General features: G+C 57.6%; 1 protein-coding gene across 1 annotated transcript; it reads left to right on the top strand.

Moving 5' to 3' along the window:
- On the top strand, positions 1–26,569 carry NAPA (NSF attachment protein alpha). The gene is made up of 11 exons (XM_084906206.1): positions 1–272; positions 13,891–13,970; positions 16,061–16,177; positions 21,522–21,568; positions 22,715–22,792; positions 22,985–23,040; positions 23,126–23,210; positions 23,996–24,100; positions 24,507–24,575; positions 24,946–24,996; positions 25,862–26,569. The coding sequence occupies exons 1-11, from the start codon at positions 175–177 to the stop codon at positions 25,961–25,963; spliced, it is 888 nt and encodes a 295-aa protein (XP_084762332.1). The 5' UTR covers positions 1–174; the 3' UTR covers positions 25,964–26,569.
- The last annotated feature ends 71 nt before the right edge of the window (positions 26,570–26,640 follow it).

The raw sequence follows: 26,640 nt of genomic DNA, 5'->3' as shown, positions 1-26,640 counted from the left end.
GGCCTCTGGTTGGCCAGCGCGCGTCACGTGGTGCAGGGAAGCCGGCGGCGGCGCGCGCCCGAGCGACGTCACCGCAGCCCGCCGAGCTCCCCTGACCTGTGTACCCGGCCGGCCCCGGCTGAGTCCTGCGAGGGGCCTCGGTCGGGCGGTTTGCTGGCCACCTTCGCGGCCACCATGGACAACTCCGGGAAGGAAGCGGAGGCGATGGCGCTGCTGGCCGAGGCCGACCGCAAAGTGAAGAACTCGCAGTCCTTCTTCTCGGGCCTCTTCGGGTAAGAATCGCCCTCGAGGGTCGGCCGGTCCCTAGGCTGGGAGAGAGGCCCGAGGAGTGATGGCCGGAGGCGGCGGGGCAGGGACGGAGGGCTGGAGCCTCGAGGACGGAGGGGATTTCGGGATGAGGTGCCGGGGGCTAAGACAGCTGAGGGGACACAGTCTAGGGGCCAGGGGGCCCGGGTTGTGTCCACACGGTTCGAAGAGAGACGCTCTGAGATGGCGGAAGGGCCCCGGGCCGAAGACGCCTAGGCCTGGCGACATCACCATGAGGCTGGAAGGGGACCCCCGGCTAAAGGCGGACCAAGGGGCCGGAGGATGTGGTCTGAGGCCCGGAAGGGGACCGGCCTGAGGGGATTGAAGGAGCCTGGGAGCAGCCAGGACAAGAAAGAAGCCTTTGGCAGCTGTAGGAGAACCTGTCTGAAGAATCCCGGGCGGGCGAGATGGGGCTTGGGGGCTGAGGACACCTGCCCTAGCGATTGGCCTTCCCAAGGCCTGCGGCAGGCAGTGGGTTTGCATGGTGTTGGGTGCGGGGGTCTGGGCTCGGGTGGTCCTGTGGGTGATGAGCTCAGGTGTGCGGTGTGTATGTGCATGGTGACCAGTGTAGGGGGTCTCACCCTCCAGTGAGCTCTGAGCAGAGGGATCCTGGGCGGTGGAGTTGGAGGGAAGCCCTGGGCGGAGAGGCTGGAGAAGGCCCTGAGTGAGGCTGACTTTGTGCAGGAGACGGAGGGAGAGGAGAAACCGGAAGGGAGCGGAGGGGATCGGTGAGCCATGGCCGGGGGTGAGAGCAGGATGGCCTGGTGTGCGGAGAAGGGGGCTTGGTCTGGACGGGGCTGGGGTGCAGTGGGGTAGACCACGTTTCCCACAAAACTCGTGTTGGCTCGTAAAAGTGATGGTCAGCCTCTGAGGGATCTTCGTGGCTTAAGACTGTCAAATGCCCGGATTGGAAGCATGGCCCCGCCACTTACTCCGTGAGCTCAGGTGATCAAAGGGGGTCGCTGGTAAAGCTCTCCGCAGAGGTTTGTCTATAAAAGTGCATGTAAAGTGTTTGGAATTGAACTTGGTGCATGGTTAGCTTGAAAGGTGTGAGCTGTCATCAGTGTTACTTCCGGGAAGGAAACCGGTTGGGAACCTGTTCTGGGCGGGGCGGTGGGGATGGGGTGGGGAGCCTGGGAGGGTCCGAGCGGGAGAAGCTGAGTGAGGGGAGAGGAGCCCAAAGGCAGTGAGAGAGAGGGGCAGGGCGGGGTCCTGGCGGGAAGAAGAGAGCCCCGGAGGACAGGGGAGGGTTGGGTTGCTCTGAGGCCTGAGAGGACTGGGGAGGGAGGGCCGTGGGTTTGTAGAGTTAGGAGAGCTGTGGTTTGTAGAGGTAGGAGAGTGTGGTGGAGGCCAGGACGGAGTCTGGGAGCAGAGAGAGGCTGAGACGGGAAGGCTGCAGGACTAGGGGAGCCTGCCAGAGGCTAGGACTGGGTTTGAGAGGAGGCGCTGGGACAGACGGTGTTAGGAGGTAAGAAGTGAAGGGGTTGCCAAAACCGGTTTGGTTCAGTCGATAGAGCATCGGTCTGCGGACTGAAGGGTCCCAGGTTCAATTCCAGTCAAGGGCATGTACCTTGGTTGTGGGCACATCCCCAGTAGGATGTGTGCAGGAGGCAGCTGATCAATGTTTCTCTCATCGATGTTTCTAACTATCCCTTTCCCTTCATCTCTGTAAAAAATAAACGAGATATATATTTTTTTTTTTTCAAAAAGGAAGAAAATGAAGGGGAACCCGGCCAGTATGGCTCAGTGGTTGAATGTCGACCTGTGAACCAAGAGGTCAGGGTTCAATTCCCAGGTTTTGGGCTCGATCCCCAGTGGGGGGCGTGCAGGAGGCAGCCATCAATGATTCTCATTCATCATTGATGTTCTGTCTCTCTCTCCCTCTCACTTCCTCTCTGAAAGCAATAAAAATATATTTAGAACAAATAAATGAAGGAGAGGGTTCTTTCCAGGAGAGGAGCTGGACTGCCCATTGTTATTTGAGGTTGATAATGTTTGGTGAAAGGCCTTTTATGCCGTGGCTGAGAAGCACTGGCGTGAGAAACATCAGCTGATGTGTTGATTAGTGAGACTGTTTTAGAGGCGGGGCGTGGAGGGAGGGTATGAGTGTGTTTTGCCTTCACAGGGAGAGTCACGTGCAGTGTTGTGGGGCGGGGCCAGGAGCTCGGTTTTCGGCTCAGTTTCCTGGGTGGCTCTTGGTGTCTGACCCCTTTGGACTGAGGATCAGTGTACTTGCTGCTGGGTGGTGCTTGGAGGAAGCAACTAGGTCATCTTCTGAGACACTTGTCACCTGGGGGGAGGGAAGTGGAGGGGAGCAGAGTTGGCCATCCCGAAACATGCCTCCTTGGGATATTGGTTGTGGAGGAGGAACTCTGAAAACCCAGCAGTCAGTTACCGCTGATAACTGACTACGTTTATCAGGTGTCTGTCTCCCTTGTACCTGGCCTGCCTTCGCTATCAAGTGGAGAAAGTAGGGACTTAACTCTGCATAGCAGCCTTACCTTACCTGTGTTTTTCCTGTTAACTTCCCACACTGACTCTCCGCCCCCACCGTCTTTTGTCTTTAGCTGAAGGTAGTATTTACCCTGATGGCTTCGGCCTTTTCGGCGAGTTACTTAGTGTTCCTGGGCCTCTCCCATGTATACAGGCGATAGACGTGTTATTAAACGTTCATTTGTTTTCCTCCTGTCAATCCGCCTTATGTCAATTTGATTTTTAGACCAGCCAGAAGGCCCTCTAAAGGCAGGGGGAAATTTTCCTCCCCCACACAAGACTCACACTTGGCAAACACTAGGAAAACGAAGTTGTTAGGGTTGCTGAAGGAGGAACATGAAGCCAAAGTGGTAAAGAATTACAGATTTATTACGTCATCTGGAAGCCCCAATGACAGCACCCAGGGATGGGGACTCAGAGATTTTAAAGGACTGTAGCGGGCTTTTTCTGGGTGGAGAATTCTGGGAAGATCCGGAGGGGAAGGGGAATGGTCTTAGCCAGTGGAATGTGGTCTAAGCCAGTGTTTCCCAACCTTCTCTCATGATGAGAATCACCTGGTGGAGTTGTTAAAACACAGATTCCTGAATCCCAACTAAGAAGTGCTAAACTAGAATTTTTGAGAACATATAGGTAAAATTGCATACCTAACTTAGTGCTCTGTATATAACATCTGTCTTAGAGCACTAGTTAAGTATACAATTTTACCTATATGTTCCCCAAAATCCTAGTTTAGCACTTCTTAGTTGGGATTCAGGAATCTGTGTTTTAACAACTCCACCAGGTGATTCTCACCATGAGAGAAGGTTGGGAAACACTGGGGTAAGCAACGGGAATGCCAGGTGTGAAGAGGTCGAAAGGTCAATGGGGGGGGGGTTATCCATTCAGTTGTTTGATTGGACCTAACAGTTGTCAAATGTAACTAAGGGCCAGATTGTGTCACGTGCGGTTGCGTGATCTGGACCAAGGCTCTGGTGAGGAGTGAGCTGGGCCCCAAGAACTCCGGGACTTGCTACGGGGGTGGTGGCCTAGAAAGTTGTTCTGGGCGGGAATTGTGTGAGCAAAGGCGTGGCGGGAGGGGAGGTTCTGCCAGGAATGATGGGAACCGGGGGCCAGGGATGGCTCCCGGAGGAGAGGCCTCCGTCTGGGAGGGTGGTCAGGAGTTCTGGGGTCCCTTCCAGTGGGGAGCACCGCTCCCGGCTTCCTCATAGACAGCGTCCCCTTCATAAAGTATCACCCCAAAAGCTTTACCTAATATCACCTTGGAGGTTAGGATTTCAACACATGGAATTGGGGGACACTAACTTTCAGCCCATAGGGGGCCAGTCCTGGAGGGTTCCCATTCCCATTTATTTGTTTTTAGTATATTTTTTACTAATTTCAGAGAGAAGAAGGTAGAAGGAGGGATAAACACATCCAGGATGAGAGAGAATCATTGATTGGCTGCCTCCTGTATGCCTCCCACTGGGGTCTGAGCCCGAAACACGGGCATGTGCCTTGAGTGGGCATTGAACCATAATCTCCTGGTTCTTAGTCAAAGCTCAGCCACTGAGCCAAGCCAGCAGGTCCCCATTTGCCCTTAGAAAGGATTACAGCAGCCGGGATGGGGGAGACTGAAGGCAGTGACATAAAGAATAGCGACAATGTCTATTGCCAAAACCGGTTTGGCTCAGTGGATAGAGCGTCAGCCTACAGACTGAAAGGTACCAGGTTCGATTCCGGTCAAGGGCATGTAACTTGGTTGCGGGCACATCCCCAGTAGGGGGTGTGCAAGAGGCAGCTGATCGGTGTTTCTAACTCTCTATCCCTCTCCCTTCCTCTCTGTATAAAATCAACAAAATATATATTTTTTAAAAACTATTTTAAAAAATAATAGCGACAATGGCTAGTAAGTGCTCGCCCTGGCACTGAGTCAGGCCTGGGCCAGGCACTTGACTTGCATCCTCACGTTCAGTCCTCACGGCTCCCTGTGGAGGTGGGCAGATGTGGGCTTCGAGGTGAAGTACTGTGCAGCCCAGTCCCCAGTGATTGGCATCTGCTGTCAGGCCAGGCCTGTCTGGTCCCAGAGCCCTCTCCACTACACTTAGGTTTATCCTGAGTCATAGGCCCGTTCTGGACACTAATGATGGTGGCAAACTACATCTTAGGGAGCTTCCTCCTCCCTCCTCCTCCTCCCTCCCACCCCACGTGGCAGCTTCTTCCAGACATTGGAAAGAAAGAGGGGGTGCATTCACCCCTGCCCCTTCCAGCGCCAAGAGCAGCTGAGCTGCTGCTGAGGTGGGCGTGAGCGAGGCCAGAGCGCGGGCAGGGCCGCGGGCAGGGCCCCTGACCAGAGCCTGCCTGTCTGAGGCGGGGAGTGCAGCGGGAGGTCAGCCCTGGCCTCCGGAGCTGGGTCGCCTGTGTTCACCAGTTCACAGCCCGCCTCTCTCAGGGCTTCCGGGAAGAGAGTGGGGCGCAGCCTGTCCCTTGTGCTATTCTTCAGGAATCTCCGCAATGACAGCACCCAGATTGAGAGATCTCTGCCCGAGCCAAAAGGGCCAAGGAGGCCCTGGGGATAGAGCATCAGCCTGCGGAGTCAAGGGTCCCAGATTCGGTTCCGGTCAAGGGCATGTTCCTTGGTGCGGGCACATCCCCAGTGGGGGTGTGCAGGAGGCAGCTGATCGATGATTCTCTCTCATTGATGTTTCTAGCTCTCTATCCTCCCTTCTCTGTAAAAAAAACAAAAAAAAACAAAATATATTTAAAAAGGGGGGGGGGGGGGGGCCAAGGAGGATAGCCCGCCTGGGACCCGGGCCGCCCATGTCCTTAGCCGCCAGGGCTTTCTCTGCACTTCACTGTTTCTGAGCTGCCAGACGCTAGGGGGCTTCAGCCTCCACACAGCCAGTTAGTAAGCAGATCTCAGCTCCTCTGTACCTTCCTTCCTGTTATCTCCTCTCCCTCACCCCCCACTCCCCGCCCGCCAAAGGCACCTGGGGAGGAGGCTGGGGAGAGGGGCGAGGGGAGGGGGCAACCCAACCTCTCTGGAAGCGAAAGGTGCAGATTTCCTGGGGAAAGCGCGGTGAGACCGCAGGGGTGACAGGCGGGTGGGGCCCACGTTTTCCTCCCTCCTCCTGGGAATCTCCCCGCATGTGGCCTCCCTCTGCGCCCCCTGGGTTTCCCCTCACTCCCCAATCCAAAAGAAACATTTCTTTCCACCTGGATAGCCACCTGCATGGCAAGTTTCTCCCTCTGTGAGGTGAAGATCATAGCAGTAGCTACCTCTTGGGGTTGTTCTAAGGCCGTGGTCGGCAAACTGCGGCTCTTTGGCCCTTGAGTGTGGCTCTTCCACAAAATACCATGGCCTGGGCGAGTCTATTTTGAAGAAGTGGCGTTAGAAGAAGCTTAAGTTTAAAAAAACTTGGCTCTCAAAAGAAATTTCAGTTGTTGTACTGTTGATATTGGCTCTGTTGACTAATGAGTTTGCCGACCACTGTTCTAAGGAATAGTGAGATTACGGGTGTAAAATGGTGAGAACACAGTGTCTGATGCTGGCATGTGCTTATTGTTGCTATGTACAGTTGTTGGAAGTTGAGCTGGAGAAAAAATGGCAATGTGTTCTGTATACAAACAGCACAGTCTCTAAAAATCACGTTGACGAATCAGTTCCAGCAAACCCAGGACCCCCGAGGCGGGCTCTGAGGGAGAATTGCTGACAGGTTTGGGGACAGGACCCCCCTGTGTGGGACACAGCTTCCGGCTTTGCTTCCAGACCTCCTTCCGCCCGGAGAGCAGCAGGAACCCTGGTGCGGTTCCGGCCACAGCCTGCGTTCCGCGCTGCCCTACCAGCTGCCAAGACCTGCAGTGGGAAACTTGGCATTTCTGGCCTGGTCTCCAAGCAGAGTCTTTCCTGAGGGGACACAAGGTTTCCGGGTAGCCTGGCCAGATTGTGCAGTAACCGAGGGTTCTGTCCTTCATAATGGATGGGACTCAGCTGCCTGGTCAGACAGAGGTTCCAATGCTTCATTTGGGAGGGGGCTACAGAGAGGCAAGGGTCTTTCAGAAACATCTTTCAAGAAAAGGAAACACTGCCTGGCCGGTGTGGCTCAGTGGGTGAGATCAACCTAGGAACCAGGTTCGATTCCTGGTCAGGCACGTGCTGGGGTTGTGGGCTTGATCCCCAGTGTGGAGCATGCAGGAGGCAGTTGATCGAGATTTCCTCTCATCATTGATGTTTGTTTCTCTCCCTCCCTCCCCCCCCCCCCCCCCGAAATCAATACAAAATTTTTAAAAAGAGGAAGCATTCAGGTCTTCGGCTGGGATGAAGTAATCCTGTTGGGGTGCAGAGGGCATCGGTATGGAACCACAGGAGCGCCTGCCAGGCCTGGTGGCGGGCACCGCCCCTGCCTTTGAGTTTACAGTGGGAGGAGGGCTGCGCTTAGCCAATCTGGGGGTGAGGGACGTGAAGCCCACACTGAGATGTTGAAATAGGAAAACATTTTTAGAATCTCTCTCTCTGCCAGTTTGATAAGTGTGGCAGATGCTCTCATGGTTCCATTAGCTCTACCCCATGTGGAGTCTCTCCCAGGTACAGATGAGAAAACCAAGGCTGCTGAGCTACGAGCTGGAGCTGGCGCCAGAATCCTGGCTGTTTGACTGCAGTCTGAGGTTTTCCACTGCCCCGAGTGGCCAGAATTCCCACTGCAGGTGGCTGGCAGCCTCTGCAGTGTATTTCTCCTCCTCTGTCTAATGGTAACAGTTTGAGCGCTGCTCTGTGTGCCCTCTGCGCCAGGTAATCTCTGATCTTCACAAAGACTCCTCCCAGGTCGGGTTCACTGTCTCATTTTATAGCTAAAGGAACTGAGGCTCAAGGTCGCAGTTACCAGAGTGCGGAGACCAGTTTCAGCCCTGGTCCATTCTCTCCTCACCCTTTGTGCATACACGCATGTCCGGAGAGTGTCCTGTGATGGTTTCAGCGCTGGGCAGTGCGTGAACCTGTATTCTTTTGTCAGTTACTGGCGGGCCCTGTGCAGTCACTGTGGGGGCCCAGGCCCTGCCTGTCTCTGCAGAGCCAGGGAGGCAGGGAGTGGCTTAGCGTCTATGAGTGATGCGGGAGATGCTGGAGGACTCCCGTGGGTCTGGGTCTGGCAGCTCAGCTGTGCAGGCTGGGCCTTTCTGTTCTCTAATGTCCCTCTGCCTGCAGCACTGCGGGGGGCGGGGGGGGGGGGCAGGGCTCCCGGGGCGCTGGCTTAGGGGCCACCCAGCAGGCCTCCAGCAGGGAGCAGTCTGCCTGTCAGATGGTGGGAACCTGAGCAGGTTGGCTGTTTAATCTGCTGGAGACGGGGGAGCAGTCAGGGACCTTGTCTGCCTCCTCGTTTTCCAGAGGACTCAGAAGGAAGGAGGCCTCCCAGGCCCTGAGTGAGGGAGAGGCAAGGACAAGACTGGATCCCCAGGCCAGGTCCCCTTTGGGCCCCCTGCTTCCTGGCAGTGTGGGCTTGGACAGCCCCGTAAGCCCTGAGCCCAGCCGGCCTCCTCGTTTCTGATGCAGAAGGGTTACCCTGGTGAGGACCCGAAGGGTTATTGTAAGGAATTCCGTCCCTTCAGACGGAGCTTGTGGCAGGCCCTCGTTGGCCATGTAAGGAGTAATGATGGTGCAGAGCACATGGGAGAAGGCCACGGGCCCATGCTTCCACCAAGGGCGCTGACGAGAGAATCGGGCAGATGTTAAGTCTCAAGAGGACTGAGGCTGGTAGCTGTGGCACCACAGGGGACAGGAGAGAGAGGGACTGCTGGGGAGGACCTAAAATGGGAGTGAACCCCATCTGCTCTGGCTTTTTGAGGTCCTTAGGAACCTGCGGGTGGGGTAGGTGGCATGTTGGTGGGAGCTGGAAATGCCCAGGGGACGGAGGAGGAGGCAGGGAGGCCAGGACTCTGCCCGCAGCCCGCGTCTGTGCCTTTCTGGCACCGCTCTCTCCTCCATATGGCAGTCGCTGGAGGTTGGTGGCTCCTCCTGGGAGACCTGAGACTGCTGCCTCCGCCTTGGGAGGGGGAGAGAGCAAAGCTGAGCGAGTAATTATAGACAGCCCTGCACCAGGCCGGCCCAAACCAGTTCCCTCTATTCCTGGGCATGGCTCAGAGCCACTGGTTGGGGAGAGCCAAGCAGAAGCAGCTCGGGGGAGGTCAGTGGGGGAGGGACAGTCAGCTGTCGCATGTGCTGCCACCCCGGCTCTTCAGAAGAGTTTGTGGGTTTTGTCGTGGAGGCCACCCTTAGAGGAGTGACATGCGCAGACCTGACTGAGGAGAGAAATCCTGTGTAACCCATGCAGATGTACTGAGTGGGGAGGCAGGTGGGGGAGCAGTGGAGCTGGGACCTTCTTCCTTCTGCTATCTCCCTGCCAGAAGCCTCCTGTTTTGTTAGAATGTTGCCTCAACCCTTCTCCTGGCCTCCATCTAGCATGGCCGTCCCCTCCCTGCATCTCCAGCTCATTGCCTGCTGCTCCCTGCACCATCCATAGCCATCTGGCCACTTCTTTCTCTTGATTGAACTGGCCAAGCTTGTTTCTGTCTCAGGGCCTTTGCACATGCTTTGACTGCTGTGTGGTATGCGCTTCCTCTTTTCATGGATGACTCCTTAGTTATCATTGGGGACTGGGCTCAAATCTTGTATCCCTGACCCGCTCATTCAAAGAAGCTCTTCCTCCCCAGCCCCTCTAGTGCTTAATCACTCTGAAATTGTCTTGCTGGCATCCTGTTTACTGAGGACCAGGCTGTTCCCTTTGTTCACTATTATGTCAGTGTGTGGCAGGTCAACCTATATAATAAAACCCTGATATGCAAATCGACTGAATGGTGGACCAACTGGCCGCTATGATGCACACTGACCATCAGGGGGCAGACACTCAACGCAGGAGCTTCCATGACACACACAGAAAAACAGCACTCAGCCTCCCCCAAATGGGACACAGGCCCTGCCACCTCCCCAGAGCGACAGTCAACCAAATTGCAGCCAACGCTGCCGAGACCCCATGGCGCAAAATGCAGACCACAGCCCAGCCCAGCCTGGAAATGGTCGCAGTGGGCACAGAGTAATGATGTCATGTAGCAACGCCCAGCTTCCTCTCCCTAGTGACGATTAGCCTCCTTGCAGTTTCTTGAGCCCAGGAATAGACTTGCTTTATAGCCAGGTGGAAACATTTCACACTTGAACCAAATTCTGGGAAGCGTTTTCCGTGCCTCATCGCATTTGATCCTCACAGAAGTCCTGGAGTAAGTAGATGGGAATCCTATTTTCTTTTCATTAGCCGGAAAACGGAGATTTAGAAATTTAGAAACTTGACCCGACTGAAAAGAAGAAATGGTGGACCTTAAAAATTACTTCAGGTTTTCTCGCTGTGCAGAATATAGTCAAACACTGCTGCAGTTAAATATTTTACCCTTTGTTCTCCCTGTGTGATCCACAATAATAATATGCTTTGTGTTGATATTTACTGCTGTGTTGCTGACAATTACCTGAAAGAGAAAGTTGGGCTGGAAAAAACTTAGCTAAGTCAGAAAGCAGGTCTTAATTAAGCAAGTTTGTTCTATATCTATAAAGGCTAAAGTGACTCACTCATGTGCTATACATAAAAAGCTCTCACTGGCGCCAATCACATGCATGTGTTTTGATCTGTCATTGTCGATCATGAATTTGGTTGATACTTCTATTATACAGAAAGGGCAAATAGTGATATTAAATTTTTCTTCTAATTAATTTCCTTTCAATGTGCCTGAATTCGTGCACCAGGCCCCTAGTGAATACTCATATTTGTTCCCCAGAGGACTAAATGACTATGTGAACAGCTTCTCCTTTAGGGTCTGCCAGCAGCCCTAGATGGGCAACCCAGCTTCCATTTCTAAAAGAAAAGGGCAAAATTCCAGAGATCTCCCTGTAATTGCGTGGAATGACAAGGCGGAGAGAGGCCTAGCGGCCTGAGCAGGTGGTAATCCCTCCGGCTTTTCCACCCACGGCTAGAATCACTGACCCAGCGCAGGGCTGGCCTGGCTTAGCCTGGGATCACAGGATTTCAGCCCGGCAGCTGACAGGCTTTGTGTTTCGTGTCCACTCTGTCCCGCTGAGCTGAAACAAACCAGCTGGGCTGGCTCTGCTCGTTGTTAGTCACCCGGCTTGGGCCTCTCCGTGGGACGGGCCGCTTCTGCTCATCCAGGAGCTGAGCTTTTCCAGGGAACGCCTGGGCCTGGGTAGGACTAATTGTGCCCTCAAAGAAGCCATGGCTCCATGGGGTGGGCACATCTGTGATGGCGATCTGTGAATGTATCTGTCTCCTTTAAAAAGTACGTTCCAGCCGAAACCGGTTTGGCTCAGTGGTAGAGCGTAGGTCTGCGGACTGGAAGGTCCCAGGTTCGATTCTGGTCAAGGGCATGTACGTTGGTTGCGGGCACATCCCCTGTGGCGGGGGGTGTGCAAGAGGCATCTGGTCGATGTTTCTCTCTCATGGGCGTTTCTAGCTCTCTATCTCTCTCCCTACCTCTCTGAAAAATCAATAAAATATATCTTTAAAAAAAAAAAGTACGTTCCAGAGAAGGTCCCCGGGATTGAGGGGGAAGAGTGCCTTCTGGCCCCAAGGGGTCCTTCTGAATCCCTTCTGCCAGAAGTTCGTGGAAGTGCCTCAGCTCTCTGAGTGGTTTCTGAAGAAGGTACTTCAAATGAGGTCTCAAGTTCAAAGTGTTGGGCCACCTGGACGAGGTATGGGACGTGGGGGGCGGGGGTGCATTGCTCAGGGACGCTTCCTGGACAGCAAAGCGACCCTCTGCCGGGGCTTCCCTTTGGGGCGGCCGGGACAGTGTCAGCACAGCCCCATAAGGCAAAGGGCAGGCTCTTCATCTAAAGCAGAACCTTGTTGGTGTGACTGGATTCAGGAGGCCAGGACCCCAGTTACACACACACACACACACACACCCACACACCCTGGATGTCACCTGAAGGCACCTGACCTGAGAGATCGGTGCTGGCTGCTTTCCAAGCTGTTTGTCTAAGTCAGTTTTTCCCTTCCAAACTCACCTAAACATCTGAATTATCAGGGATCATTGTTTTAAAAAATCCTGATTCTGGGCCCTGCCCATACCAATGCCGCTGGGATGGGGAAATCTCCAGGGAGGGTGGCTGTGGGCTCTGATCTGATTATTGTAAGGATTCAGAAGATGGCACAGTGGACTGTGACACAGTGCGGTGAAGGCGTGCCAAGCACAGCTCCAAAGTGACACCGGAGGCCTTCGCCAGCTGGCTGGGATGGCGAGTGTTCAGGGCCAGCTGATACCAGGGTGAGGGTTGGGACAGTGAAGATGATGTGTATGACTTTTAATTGGAAAACCCCCTTTTCCTTCAAAACTAAACATTGCTTGATGTCAGTGAAGAGAGAATCTCATGTGGGTGTGTGGGTTTTATGTACTGATTTTTGTGGGCGATGGGGGTTTGAACAGTTACAGAGACCGCAGGCCTCGTGGGCTAAGCCTGGTGGGTTATGGGAGATGGAATGACTTACCACTGGAGTGGGAGGTACTAATGAGGGACCCTCAATCCAGGAAGAGGTTCATCTCCACCCCTTTGAGCTGGGGTACCGGGGTGGCTGTCCCTGCAGGGTGCTCTTTGTTTTTCTAAAATGCACTCCTCTGCATCCCACCGGTCCCTACCATTACACAGTACGTTTTCTGAGGGTGGTTTTGCCATTTTAAGTAATACTGTGCCGTACATCTGTAGTTTCTCTGATTAGTTTCTTAGGATAAATTGCTAAAAATGTAATTCATTCTGGATCACAGGACCCAATATAAATCCTGACATTTAAAAATATATATATTTCTTTCCTTGAATAGATAAGATATGCCGGCAATTAAAAAAATTCAGACAGGGGCACACTGCCCCTCCTGGGAGCCTGCCCGCATCTCCTCCCTTCCCCCCGCCCCCATAGGCATGCGTCTCCTAAGGTCCAAGGGACCCCACGAGACTTGCAGCCAGGGGAGCAGCGGGCAGCAGTAACTGCTCCTGGGCTAATCCCTGAGCCTGTCCTCCGGACCCCCTTTTCTCCGAGTTCCCAATGAGCTGACAACAGCCCGGCCCAGGCTCTCCTCTTGCTGCTTCTATCTGAGGCCCTTCCTTGCTTCATTGTCCCAGCTTTAATAAACATACTCAAAATAAAAAATAAAATAAAATTCTGACAGTACAAACAAAAGGTGTCCATCTGTCTCCCACGCCTGGCCCCAGTTCTTCAGGCCCCACCTTAGAGAAAAATGCTGCAACTTGTATTTGGTGTATTCTCCCAAAAATATTCTGTTCACATAAATATATATGCTTCTCTTCAAACCCTCTCTTTTTGTTCTGTTTTGACACAAATAGGAACTTTTAAAAAATATGTATTTATTGATTTCAGAAGAAGGGAGGAGAGAAAGAGATAGAAACAACAGTGATGAGAATCGTTGATTGGCTGTCTCCTGCACACCTGCCACTGGGGGATGGAGCCCAAAACCCAGGCAGGTGCCCTTGGCCGGAACTGAACCTGGGCCCCATCAGTCCACAGGCTGGTGCTCTATCCACTGAACAAGCCGGCTAGGGCAATTGGGAACTTTTATGTACACGTTTAAAAATAGTATTTCTCTGTGTTTATATTATAATATTTATGCTCGGTCCTGAACTGGCAGTGACCCTGGAGGGTTGAGAAGTCCGCAGCAGTGTGCCAGGCTGGGATTAAGTCACTGGGGAAGGGACGAGGCATCCAAGGCGGGGCTCTTCCCCAGGGTGCTTTGCAATCTCTGGGAAAGGGACTTTGAGGAGCCTGGGAGCAGCCCGGGCAGGAGGTGGAAGTGGTAGTGGCTGTCAGAGGCTGCCATCATCCATGGGGGAGGGGAGGGCGTTTGGAGGGCCTCGGCAGCCTTTGTGTGGGGGTGGAAGCCACATTCTCTCTCCTGAGCCCAGCTAGAGGCCTGGGCTGCAGCTGGAGGCAGGAGGCCAGCTTCCCAGGGAAATCGCGGGAGTGAATGCAGGGCACGTCTCCACCGTGTCTGCTCCCTTCCCCCTTGATGCCAGGCTAGATATTCTCCTTATCCTTCTCCCTGTTTCTTTCTCCCCAGAGGCTCGTCCAAAACAGAGGAAGCCTGCGAAATCTACGCCCGAGCAGCAAACATGTTCAAAATGGCCAAAAACTGGAGTGGTACGTGATCTCTGCTGGAGCCCCGCTGCTTTCTCCTCCTTTCCCTCAGCTCCCGCCGCAGCCCCTCTCTCAGGCTTCTCTGGCGCCAAAGCCCGTGGCTGCTGATGGCCGGTTTTACAGCTGGGCTCTCGGCCTCGGAGAGAGGACGGAGGGAGGAGGACAGGTAGATGATTGAGTCCAGGTAGACCCACGTGGATTGATGAGCCCTTCCAGCTTTCTCCTTAAATTTAGGATATCAGGTTTCCCCGGAAACTGTTTCATACTGCTTCCGGCAGAGTCTGAATTCTGAGCGGGGGACGCGGTTAAGTGGTCCAATAACATTGATCACAGTCACCATTGATTGGGCACCGTACTGAGCACTAGGCATGCGTTATTTAATTGAGTCATTGCAGCAACCCTACGAGGGTCAGTACCATTCATTAATTTTCCCATTTTATGGATTCGGAAACTGAGGCTTGTCCCAGCCCCAGAGCAGGGCCCAGTGTTTAACCTGTGATGCCTCCTGACCTTTGGAGCTGAGTGACTTCGGTTTGTGTCACAGCTCAGACTGGCCTGTGACCCTGGAAGTTACTCGGCCTCTCCTAGTAATTCTACACTCAAGTGTGTTTGCTTCTCAGCACCCCAGCAGGGAAGCGGTTGAGAGCTAACGGGGCGATAGTGTGGGTTCATGGAGATCAGGGTCACCAGCGAGGGTAACTGGGGCCGCCCAGTGTCATGTAACACTGCAGACGCCTCACCCGGAACAGGTCACCCCAGGTCAGGCGCCTCCTGAGACACTCCTGTGTTGGAGGGCGGAGTGTCAGCCGCTTCATGGCTCTGTGACTCGGCCCTGAGTTGCGGTTGGGTTCCCAGGAGTTTGTTCGGCAGGGAGCTGCCCAAGGCCTGAGCAGAGGTTGGAAAGCTGTTGCATGGAGCCCACCGGGGGCTGATTTCGTAAAACGACTTCGAACACCTGCATGTTTGGGTCAGGGGAACCCAGCAAAGACCCAGTTCCTCTCCGGGAGGCACAGGCTAAAATCGACTGTGGTCATCTTCTGAGAGTGTCACAGCTTCCACAGGACCGATGTGGAAGAATACTTACTTCCCAGTCACACAGATGTAGCTTCCCCTCCCTCCCTCCCTCCCCCCCAAATTTATAAACCAACCCTCACCAAAATTCGTAGGCCATTTTTTAAATTTTTACCTTCTCTGGAAATCTTACACTCAAGTTTCTAGTCCTTAAACATAATAAAGAATCCATACGTCGTAAAAACCTGGGCGGCTCTGTGTGTCCTGCTGCTCTGAAGCTCCAGGACAGGGGCCAGGCCTCCCGTCCTCCTCCAGCTCAGCAGCTCTGTGACCTGGCCTCAGCCGGAGGAGGATGGAGGGAAGCGCCTCAGAACAGCTGAGGTGGCTGTGGGGGTCTCAGCCAGCACAGTCCCCACCCCTGGAGGAGAGACCCAGTGCCTCCTGCAGGTCACTTTGGATGAGGACGGAAGCAGAACGGCTTGGCAGCCCTGGGAGGTGACTGAGGACAGGCTGGGCTTCAGGTGGTCTCATCGTGCCCCAGGGACTCAAGACCTTGGGGTCTGCGTCCCGTTTCCTGTTCCGGACGGGAAGCTCCTAGAGGGAGCAGACCCTGGGTGCCCCCATGTTCCGCATGATTAGCGTGGTGCCGTGCCCACACAGCCTGCAGTGACTCCACAGGGCCTAGAACGTGGACAGAGGCAGAGGAGTACGGGGACTTAGGAACAGCTGGGAGGCATGGGGGGAAGAAATCGGACTTAGAGTTGGGAGTCAATCAGGAAGTGTTTCAGAGTTGAATCTCAATGGCCATCTCTTCCCCAACACCCATACCTGCCCCCCTCCCGTGATTCAGCCCGCTCTCTGCCTCTGAGTCGGGTTCCCAGCCCTGAGCCCTGTGCTTGCAGGCTCCCCCGGGGGCACTGCTGGCTCAGGGGGCCCGAGGCCTAGGCCCAGACCTCAGCATACCCAGGCCACCCTGCCCTTTTCCCCGGGGCTCCCTGTGTTCCCAAGAGCTCCCAGGCAGTGTCCGTGCGGCTCGGGAAGCACGGAGCCCCGCTCAGGCCAGCGTCTCTCTTCTGTTCCAGCGGCCGGAAACGCCTTCTGCCAGGCGGCGCAGCTGCACCAGCAGCTCCAGAACAAGCACGACGCAGCTACCTGCTTCGTGGACGCCGGCAACGCGTTCAAGAAAGCTGACCCCCAAGGTGAGGGCCCGCGGCCACCGGGGCCCGCTGCCCGAGCACCCGCTGAGCGCTCCTCGGAGCCGTCCTCGGGTTTCCCCGGGCTCCATCTTCTCCAGTGGCCGACACCGATAGGCTGGCAGGCAGCCTCGCGCTTTAATTTCAGAACTGGCTCCCTTCCGGCGGCATTTCCATCCCGCCCCGAGCCTCCTCCTCCCCTGCTACTGCGTGTGCAGCTCGTCGCTCCCCTCCCGCTGCCCGGGAGCATTTGGGAGTGGGAGTTAGATTGCAGACCCACCGCATGCCGCGGGAGAGGAAATCTGTTCTGTTGTCAGGATTGACAGCAGAAGCGGGCGGAGGGCTTCTGAGGCCAGCCAGGTAGCAGTGACTGCCGGAGAAGGCCAGGAGTGGTCCTAACTGGCTTCCCTGGGGGCCCGAGGAGGGAGGAGGAGGATGGGGGGGACGAGCCTGAGATGTAGTTGCCAGAGAACAAGTTTCCCCAGATGACAGCGTGTTGGGGACAGAAGCCCCAGCTGGGTCTCCGTCATTGTGAAGAGCACATTTTGTCCCACTGGCTCATCCGGAAGCAGAAGCCCAGTGGGTACCAGACTTCCATGGAAATGGGGTTCTAATCTGCTTTTTACGTCTTGGTGCCAGACATAGGTTGCTAACTTGTAATTTTAGCAAGGAGAGATTTCTTTATGAAGACCATCTATTGTCACTCTCCTCTCTTTTGCCAATGGGAAAGACGTGCTTTAAAAAAAAAAAAGAGAGAGAGGTATAATCTTGGAATAGAGGCCTGTCCTTTCCAAGAGGGGACAGTTGTCAGTACACAGAGGCCTCCGGGAGGGCCAGGGAGCACCAGTTCACGTGCAGGCGCTGGGATTGCTGGCAGCCCATGCTGCTGTCAGGGACATTAATTCATTCCTAGGATCTGGTCTCTGTGTAAACCAAGTAGCTTTTCTCTGTCCCTAAACTTGACCGGTCTCTCCTCTTGCCACCGGGTTTCTCACAGATGATGGCCTAAGTTCTAAGTGGTAGGCTCAGGCTCAGCAAGAACCCGAGGGGAGCTCTGGCTGGGTGGCTCAGTTGGTAGGAGTGTCGTCCCATACCCCAAAGGGGTTTGGGTCTGATTTCCGGTCAAGCACATATCCAGGTTGCTGGTTCTGTCCCTAGTCATGACACATATGGGAGGCAACCGATCGATGTTCTCTCTCTCCCCCTCTCTCCCTCCATCCCTCTCTTTCTGTCTCCCTTCCTCTCTCCCTAAAATCAATAAAAACGTCTCCTTGGGTGAGGATTTAAAAAAAGAGCCCCAAGGGCGGCCTGTCACTCCTTGCACAAAGCTGCGTGCTGGGCCGCCGCAGGCCGCCTTGGTGAGTGACGATGACCCCGGCCATCCTGGGTTGGTTTTCAGCTGGAATCACCCAGAGAAGTCTGTGCCCCCCCTCCCCCCCACGCAGTCCTCCCTCGCCCCCTCCCTCCGTCTGCTCCCTGGAGAACTGGTCGACTGGAGATGCTGCCCTGCATCTGTGACGGTCAGCTGCTGCTCCTGAGTGACAGGAAGGGCTGGTTTCCGGGCGGGAGCAGAGCGCTGGCCGCGTGACCTGTGCAGGCCCCAGCTGCTCGTTAAACAGCCCAGCGCTTCCCGGGCACGGCCCCGCCTGGCACTGTGGTACGAGTCGTGTCCCTCCCTGGCTTTTGATCTGAGATGTCTCATCTCAGCAGGCTCTTCAGGGTGCGTGTGGGATGTGCCTTAGGAGGCACAGAGGGTGGCGGCGTCTTCAGGTTGGTGGGAAGCAGCAGTAGGTGTGGTGACAGTCCCCCCGTGGGGCACAGAGGCTGACTTAGTTTCTCCAGGGATCAGCAGGCACCGTTTGCTGCCCTGGGAGCTGAGATGGGGGGAGGGGGCAGCAGAGCAGAGAACAGTGTAATGTGGGCAGAGCCGGGGCCAGGTGCCTTGTCTGGAGCCCAAATAAGGGTGCCTGGAGCTGAGGCTGGGCAGGGCTTTGCAGCGGCACCCAGCACCATTGCCTCGTGGCTGCCAACCCCAGTCACAACTCTGAGGTGGGGACCGTTCCAGCCAGGGTCAGGGGAGAGGGCGCATTGGCACCGGGAGTAACAGCTGCCTGGTGTCTGCCAGTCCGGCTTCACAGAGGCCGCGGCAGCTGTGTGGCTCAGTTAGTGTAGTCTAAGAGGTCGGAGGAGCCTACTCTCCTGCGACCTGGGACTGGTTGCTTAATCTGTTGGATCTGCATTTCCTGGTCTGATAGACCAGAGATCACAAGTGAGATAAGGCATGGACACGCCCAGGGTGGCAGCTAGCCTGAGCTCAAAGTCCCGGGAGGGGCAGCCCCCTGCTCACCTCTGGCAGGGGCCTGGCCTGGGCTCGGTCTCCACCCCTCGGCCGCCTGCCTTGGGGAATAGCTGGAGCCCGGTTGGAACCGCGCCCACTTTCCCCAAGCAGGCGATCAGCCCCCTGGGGCCCTGCTGATCACCTCCCTGTCAGTCCTGTGTGAGCACTTCCTGCAGGAGCCCTGGAGGGCCTGCCCCTCCCCCTCCCCTCCAGAGGCTGGTGCCAACCAGAGCCGCCAGGCAGGGAAAAGGATTTGGTTCCTGTCATCACGCTCTCCCTTGGGTAGTGGGAGATATGGGGGGGGGGGGGGGAGTCTGCCCTCAGTAGGGGTCAGGGGTGTCTTGCTGCCGCCTGGTGGGATTGGGGTGGGGAGGTGACGCCCATAGCTGTCAGTGGTTCCCCAGAGTTTCCCAATCACTGTCCGCCGCTCTGGGTGGACTCGGGCCAGAGAGGCCTCTGACCCGCCTGCCTGACAATTGGGCCCAAGGTTCATGCATGAGCGCCCAGGGCGGCGAGGTGACCAGGCCCCCATTCCCCCTCCCCCTCGTACCTGATGCCCACACTGGATGCCTACTGTGTACGAGGCTCGGGCATCTTCCTTTAATCCATTCCGCTTCCTGTGCGGTTCTGGGATTTGCCCGGTTTATCTCGGAGACCGGCCGTGTTGGGGGTGGACTGCAGGAGTGGGGTGGGGTTGGCAGGAGCCCAGGCAGTGGACTGAGCGCCCTGGGTTGCAGACTCCCTGTGTCCCTAAGCCAGGGCCTTCCCCTCCCTGGGCCTCAGTCCCCTCCCCTCCCTGGGCCGGGTCATTCCCAGAGTCCCATGCCAGGTCCAGTTTTCTGTGGGCAGATGAGGGCAGGGAGGAGCGGGGGGTGGGGGGGATTCTGTGCTCATCAGGGGTGTGCTGGTCACTAATCCTGGGGATCCCTGTGACCTGATAAGAAGCTGGGTGGAGCCACTTGTCGGGGGCTTGCCTGCCAGGGTGTCAGCTGGGCCTGCTGCTCAGGGACAGCTGTCCCGGAGCGAGGAGCAGGGATGAAGGGGATTTAACCCTGTGAGGCCGTGTTGCTGCTGTGGGGGGGGGTGGGGGGGGAGACGTCTCCTGCTGACAGGCTTTCGGGCTTCTGGGGCTTCGGGCAGGCTAGGCCCCCAGGGCAGCTGCAGGGGAGTTTGCAGTCCCTCCCACTGCCGCCTGCTAATGGCACTCACAGCCTTGCCACCTCTGCCTGCAGGTGCCCTGTGGGACTCCCAGCGGCCCAGGAGAGGGAGTGGGTGAGCGGTAGGGTGCCTGCGGGTCGCACCCACCCCTGGGGTGGAGGCTGGAACGGGGGTGGGATGTGCAGGGCCCACTCCCTGCAGCCCAGCTGCTCCCTCCTCATCCTCATCCTCATCATGGTGGTGCAGCCTGTGGCGCAACCGGTTGTAAGCTTATCCGTTACTTCCAGAAAAGCTCTGTTACAAAACGTGTGTGTGAAAGGCACTCGCACTGTTTCCACTAATTTTGTTGTGTTCTCTCCCTGTCCTCCTCTGCCCCCTCTTTGCTCCTTTCCCTCTTCCCTACTGCCTCGGGCTTCCAGCTGTCAACCTCAACCTTAGCCAAATGGTGCACATTGTCTGAACCTTTGGGGGTTTCCGGAGGCCTTTCGGCTTCAACAAACCCCTAGATCCCCTCACTCCCAGAGCAGGGCTTACAGACGCACATCTGCCAGCGTAGGGGGCTTGGATTCTCCTGAAAGCCGGGCCCAGAGCTAAGTGCCAAGTGTCCCCCTGGGTAGTGAGGCCATAACCCCCGAGAGTAGGCACCAGGCCTCACACCTCTTTGTAGCATCTCAGCCCTGTGGGCTCGGCTCCCTGGAGACCCGGAATCAGACCAGGGCCTTTGACTGCAGGACGAACTTTGAGCCTTGGCTCAGCTCAGACCCTCATCCTGTGGTCTGTGCAGGCTGCCTCCGCCTCCCCCTCCTCCCTTTCCTCCTGAGATGCATTAAAACGGTGTTAAAAAAATCCACCCAGAGCTCATCTCTGTCTGCCAGAAAACGCCTCCCACTCTTTCCTCCAAATAATTTGTCAAAGGAAAAAAGCCCTTCCCAAATTTAAAATCTTGCCAGAGCCCAGAGGCATGGCTCAGGGGTTGAATGTCCTCCTGTAAACCAGGAGGTCACGGTTAGGTTACTGTTCAGGGCACACGCCTGGGTTGTGTGCTAGATCCCCAATAGGAGGAGACCACTGATCAATGATTCTCTATTATTGATGTTTCTATCTCTCCCTCCTCCCTTCTCTGAAATCAATAAAAACATATTAAAAAATAAAATAAAAACTTGGAAGGGACAGTACAACAAAGGAAGCCCAATTCCTCCTCTCAAGCACCACCCTAGTGTGTGTGTCTCATTGGCAAACCTGTGGTATGAGGTGCTGGTGGGTATCGGTGCCCAGTTAAGGAAGGTACAGAGGGCTGAGTGCGGAGGTGGGAGCAAGAGAGGAACGGAGAGTCCAGTGGAGGGGCCTCCTCCTGCCATAGATGGAGGCCAGACAGGTGCAGGGGACGTGGCAGTTCGGGTCCCGCAATGAAAGGGTGTCCCTCAGGTGTCAGGCTTGGCCGCCCCTCGCCGGCAGCTCTGCTCTTGAGGGTAAAGCCTTAGATCCGGCTCAGAACACCCAGGGAGCCTGGCCGTCAGCCTGACCTGGCCCCGGCCTGGCCTGTCCCTGGGTGACTGGGAGGTGTTGGCTTTGTGGCAGCTCCAGGGAGAGGGCAGCCACGGCAGCCAGACTCCTCCGGAGCGTGTGCCCAGCACGTCAGGCTGCAGAATACATGAGTCTGACCGCGTTTCCTGGGCTCCGGGATTCCTTCCCCTCCCTCACCCCCTCCCGGCGGCTCCCCTGGAGAGCCAGAGCAGAGCGTAGCCCTGGCAACTCCATTGATCTCCAGGCGCCTCAGCCCGCATCCCCTCACCCAGCTCCTGCCTGAGTGACTTGGCCTTCTCACTTCTCCCGCCTCCCTTTTTCTCTCCCCAGAGGCTATTAACTGTTTGATGAGAGCAATCGAGATCTACACGGACATGGTAAGGGTCACTACGAATCCCCGCCTCACCTCCCCAGCTCCAGCACCAAGAGCGGGCAGAGCGGGGGAGGGGCCCTGGGGGTTTGGCCACCTGCGCTGGGCTGGGCTGGCTGGGTCCTCAGCTCCGCACCAGCCTGGCTGCCGCAGTAGCTTCCAGCATTCCCGGGGCCATCTTGTCTTCATCGGTAGAAGTTAAGGTTACCGGGGACACGTGTCCTTTTCCCCACCAGCATCCTCTCTGATCCCCAGCTCACAGCAGGCCGGGGGCGGGGGGGGGGGGGGGGCGCCCTGAGTGGGCACAGCCCTGCCCTGCCCAGGGAACATCCCCATCGACAGATGAGGCCGAGAGGCGGCCGGCCCGAGGCCAGGGAGCCGAGACTGTGGACCACAACCAGGCCCAGGCCCTGGGAACTCTACCTTTTGCCTCTTCACATTCCACCTGTCTCATCTGACCCCTCCCCCCAGACCGGAAGGGGGTCCTGGCCCTCAGGGTCCTGGGAGGCTGTAGTATTACCGTCACAGCAGTGGCCGCAGCTGCCATCACTGGCCCAGACACTCAGTGCCTGGGTTCATCTTCCTACCTGTCAGTCCGTGTGACAGTCAGAGGGGCCCGGACGAGCGAAGTGATGCCCAGGGGCACAGCCCTGCGAACAGGAGTGGCGGAGACCCAGAACCAGGCCTGGCCGGGTTAGGGCCTGACCCTTTCCTGCTGCCTGAGGCCTGGGGGTGGCTGTGAACCGGCCCCTGTGTGTGGAGCAGCTGGACAGGCACTGGACCCCCACTGAGTGGAGGCGGGAAAGGGGCGCTCTGCCCTCCAGAGCGCTGGCCCTCCCATGGCTGCTCTGGGCCTTCTCTCAAATGCTTCTGCCAGCCAGGCCCTCCGCCAGGCGCCCCTACTCCGCCCATCCCCCTGAGCACGTGGACAGGAGGGAAGGGGGCAGGGTGTGGAGTGTCTTGCTCAAGGTCTCCTACTGGGGGCTGCACTCAGACCCGGGCCTCTCACTCTGGAACCTTCCTTTTAAGTCCCATGCCCTCCGCCTCTCGGTACCCTCCTCCACCTCCTAAGTGCAGCTGAGGGGCAGGGAGCCACCGATTTGGGACCAGGGTGGGGCCTGGCCACAGACATTCCCTCCCCGCGTCCACGCAGGGCCGATTCACCATCGCCGCCAAGCACCACATCTCCATCGCCGAGATCTACGAGGCGGAGCTGGTGGACATCGACAAGGTGAGTTGGGAGGGGCATGGCAGCTGCCAGTCGTCAGGGACCAGCACTCCTCTGTCCTGTCCCCTCGGGGAGCCCTCTGGTGTCTGAGCACCGGGAAGGGGCGTGGGCGCTGGCAGGACTTGGATGAGGCCCTGGCTGTGTCCCAGGGGCTGCCGGAGCCCCTTCTCACCCTCCTCCCTCCCACCCTCCCAGGCCATCGCGCACTACGAGCAGTCTGCGGACTACTACAAGAGCGAGGAGTCCAACAGGTACCAGGCCCACCCCCTCCCGCTGCCCAGCCCCCTGCACTCGCCACCAGCCACCTCCAACCTCTCTCCTCTCCGCCCCCCACAGCTCGGCCAACAAGTGTCTGCTGAAGGTGGCGGGCTACGCCGCGCAGCTGGAGCAGTATCAGAAGGCCGTGGACATCTACGAGCAGGTGGGGACCGGCTCCGAGCCCTGCTCCCTGCGGAGGGCGCTGCCCCCTATCCCAGTGCCAGTGCCCCTTCCTCCCTCTGCCACCTGCTCTTTCCCCCTCCCTCCCTTCTGTCCACCTCCCTCTGTCATCCCCTCACCCTAACTACTCACCTGGCTAAACATCCCCTCCACCGTGGCCCCACGGGTGCTGCACTAGCCCAGCCCAGCCCTCAGGGAGCTTCCTGGCCGACCCCAGAGTGAGATGACTGAAGAACCAGAGTTGGGAGGGAACAGGCAGAACTGCCGAAGCCTGGGGAGCCCAGAGGAAGGGGGTCGGGAACAGAGACCCTCCCATGGCTCCTCGGGCTCCTCTCACTGTGTGTGGAGGGCGGGGTGGGGCCCAGGCTGTCCTGGTGGGTTCGTGGCCAGGAGAAAGGCAGGCATCTCGGGAGAGAGGGCCAGGCACCGCCTCATGTTCCCTTAGCCTGCCATCCCTCTGCCCTGCCATGCCAGCTTCCCGTGGGCCTGATAGCGGGGCCGCCTCTCACCATCTTGGGCACCGTGGGAGGCCCACAGACACCCGGCCCCGTGGCAACACCCCTCCCCATTATGTCTCTGTTGTTGGTCACTCACATACCCACTGCCAGCTTCCCTGGGGCTGCTCCCTGCCTCTCTGCCCCTGGGGTCCCGGGTTAGCAGGTGTCCCCCTGGGGCACAGACCCAGCCTCCAGCGACCCCCAGTGCTAGCAGACCCTGCCCTCCGGCTGCCTGCTGGGAGCTCACAGTGCTGCCGCCGTGTCCCCGCAGGTGGGGACCAATGCCATGGACAGCCCCCTCCTCAAGTACAGCGCCAAGGACTACTTCTTCAAGGCGGCCCTCTGCCACTTCTGCATCGACATGCTCAACGCCAAGGTGAGCCCACCAGAGCCTGCCCACCCCTGGGTGGGCACTGGGCCGTGTCCCCTCTCAGCCCCTCAGAAAGGCTGAGCCCCCACTCAGGCCCCTGACAGTCGGCCCTGGGCGAGAAGTGCTTGTGCTCGCCGATGGCACCTGCCCCGCTTGGTGTGAGTCTCCGGTTCCTGGCTCCCCCGCCCCCCCAACACCCCCCCCTCCCTCGCTGTCTCTGCAGCCAGGCTGGCGCTGAGCTCAGCTCCTTGGAGGGACCGCTAGGCACAGAGCCAGGTGACACGGAGGCTGGGGGAGGGGCACCGAGCTGACTCAGGATCCAAGCCAGCCCAGATCCCCTCCGCTGTCAGGCCCGTGGCCTCAGCAGCCCTTTAACAGCTTGTCCCCTTCCCTCCTTCCCGGCCGTGCTCAGCTTGCTGTCCAGAAGTATGAGGAGCTGTTCCCCGCCTTCTCCGACTCCCGGGAGTGCAAGCTGATGAAGGTGAGTGCGGCCCCTTTCCCGCCCCTTCCCAGCCGGGCCTGGGCGTGGGTGGTGGGAGCCTGCCGGTGGCGGAGGCGCTCCGTTAGTATGCTCACCGAGATTGTAATGGCTCTCGGGGGTTTTCGTTTTCTGCCATTTGGATCTCTTATTTTCTGGATAAAATCAGACTCACACAGTGATAAAGCTAGTAGAGGCTGAGCTGGGACATGCACACGCACACGCACACACGCACACACATACATGTGACCTGTATCCACAAGCTTGCAAGCAGGATTGGAACAGATCCCTTTCCTTCTGTCAGCATGGGAGTCCCCCGATTTCCATCCGTCCAGGTGCTACATTGATCTAACTGCCTGCCATGTTCTTGCAGAAATTGCTAGACGCCCATGAAGAGCAGAACGTGGACAGCTACACCGAGGCGGTGAGTGGCAGCAGGTGGCCGCCCTGCTCACACATGCTCTGCCGAGAATCTCAACCTTTTTAACTCTGGCCTTGGCCCCCGGCTGAGAATTCCTTTCTGTAGACACCCCAGAGTCTCGCGAGTCGCCCCGAGAGGTACAGGGAGTATTCTCCCCACTGTAGAGATGATGGCACTGAGGCTGAGAATGGAGAGGGGACGTGCCCCTGGCCCCTCGGGGACAGAGCTCGCCTCTGGAGTCCCCTGAGTGAGCAGCCGAGGGCCGCCTCCATCAGCTGCCGTGGGTGACCAGAGGGCCGAGAGGGAAGGAAGTGAGCCGCCCTCCCCCTTCCCGGAGCAGGGGGGTGGAGCTGAGATGGCATTGGAGGGCACATTCTTCCAGCAGCCACTTCCTCATAGAACCGGCCCAGCTGCTTCTAGATGTTCTGGAGCCCGGTTGTGTCCAGCTCGGGACCTGACCTGGTCACCCAGACCGCAGCTGAGCGCCTGCCCTCCGGAGTCTCGGCCCCTAGTGGTGACAGACCAGCTCCCCCGGTCCCTCCTCCCCGACAGGGAAAGCTCCACAAGGAAGAGGGACGGAGGCTGTGGGTTCCCGGCCTCCCCGCCTGTGGCGCCGGGACAGGCCTTGTCACATCAGGCCTATTTCCCATCCATAAGACAAGGAAGCGGGGCCTTTTTTAAGCTACACAATTATCTCCCTGGAAGGGAACTGCCGGGCCTGCTGCCTCCCTGCTCCTCCTCGGGCCCCGCTGGCAGGGCCACATCTGGAGAATCTTGGGACCAGAGACCTTTGGCTTCGGGGCGGGGAGCCAGGGCCCGGCGGGGGATGAGCCGCCTGTCACCATGGTCACGGTTGCGGTTGCCGCAGGTGAAGGAGTACGACTCCATCTCGCGGCTGGACCAGTGGCTGACCACCATGCTGCTGCGCATCAAGAAGACCATCCAGGGCGACGAGGAGGACCTGCGCTAAGCCCCGCCCCGCACCTGTCTTCCAGCCCCTCTGCTTCCCCAGCGGCCCCTCCGGACACGGCGTGAGCCCAGCGGTGGCCCAAGACCTGGCTGGGACCTTCTCCCCTTCCCCCAGGAGTCTCACGGGCCACAGTGCAGGCTCCACACCGCCTCAGGGCCCTGGAGGCCGGCCTCCCCCCTCTGCCCTCCCCCGCCCGTTTATTTAAGCCCCAAAGAGACCCTTTTCCGCCCCGAAACACAGAGTCTGAGGCCTAGGCCTATTGGCTGTGGGTGCTGCCAGGGGTGGGGGCCAGCATCTGCCCTCCATCGCCTGACCGGCTGGAGCTGGAGCTGGAGCATGAGGTTGGTTTCCGTCTCCCCACTCTGTCCCCAGCCAAGCGCTGAGCACAGGTCGCAGCAGCTGAGATCTGCTCTCCGCTGTGGGGGAGCCTCCCAGCCCCCCGCCCCCTCAGCGCCAGGAGCCTCCCAGCCTCCCGGGAGAGACCCCAGGCCCCGGAGCAGGGGTCACCCTGCACCGCCCATCTGCTCCTGCCATTGTGCTTTTTGGTTTTGTTGGTGGGAAGCTGCATCTGGCCCCCAAAAGAAAATAAAAAACAATACTTTTGCATGAGTCTCTCTTCCTCCTCACCTCTGCCATCCCCTCTTTCGGGGCTGGAGTCCAGTCTGCTGGCCCCCAGT

This window comes from Pipistrellus hanaki (genome assembly GCF_964339955.1).
Source record: "Pipistrellus hanaki genome assembly, chromosome: 15".
In the NCBI taxonomy this organism is placed as follows: domain Eukaryota; kingdom Metazoa; phylum Chordata; class Mammalia; order Chiroptera; family Vespertilionidae; genus Pipistrellus; species Pipistrellus hanaki.
This window is presented reverse-complemented; position numbering and strand designations above follow the sequence as displayed.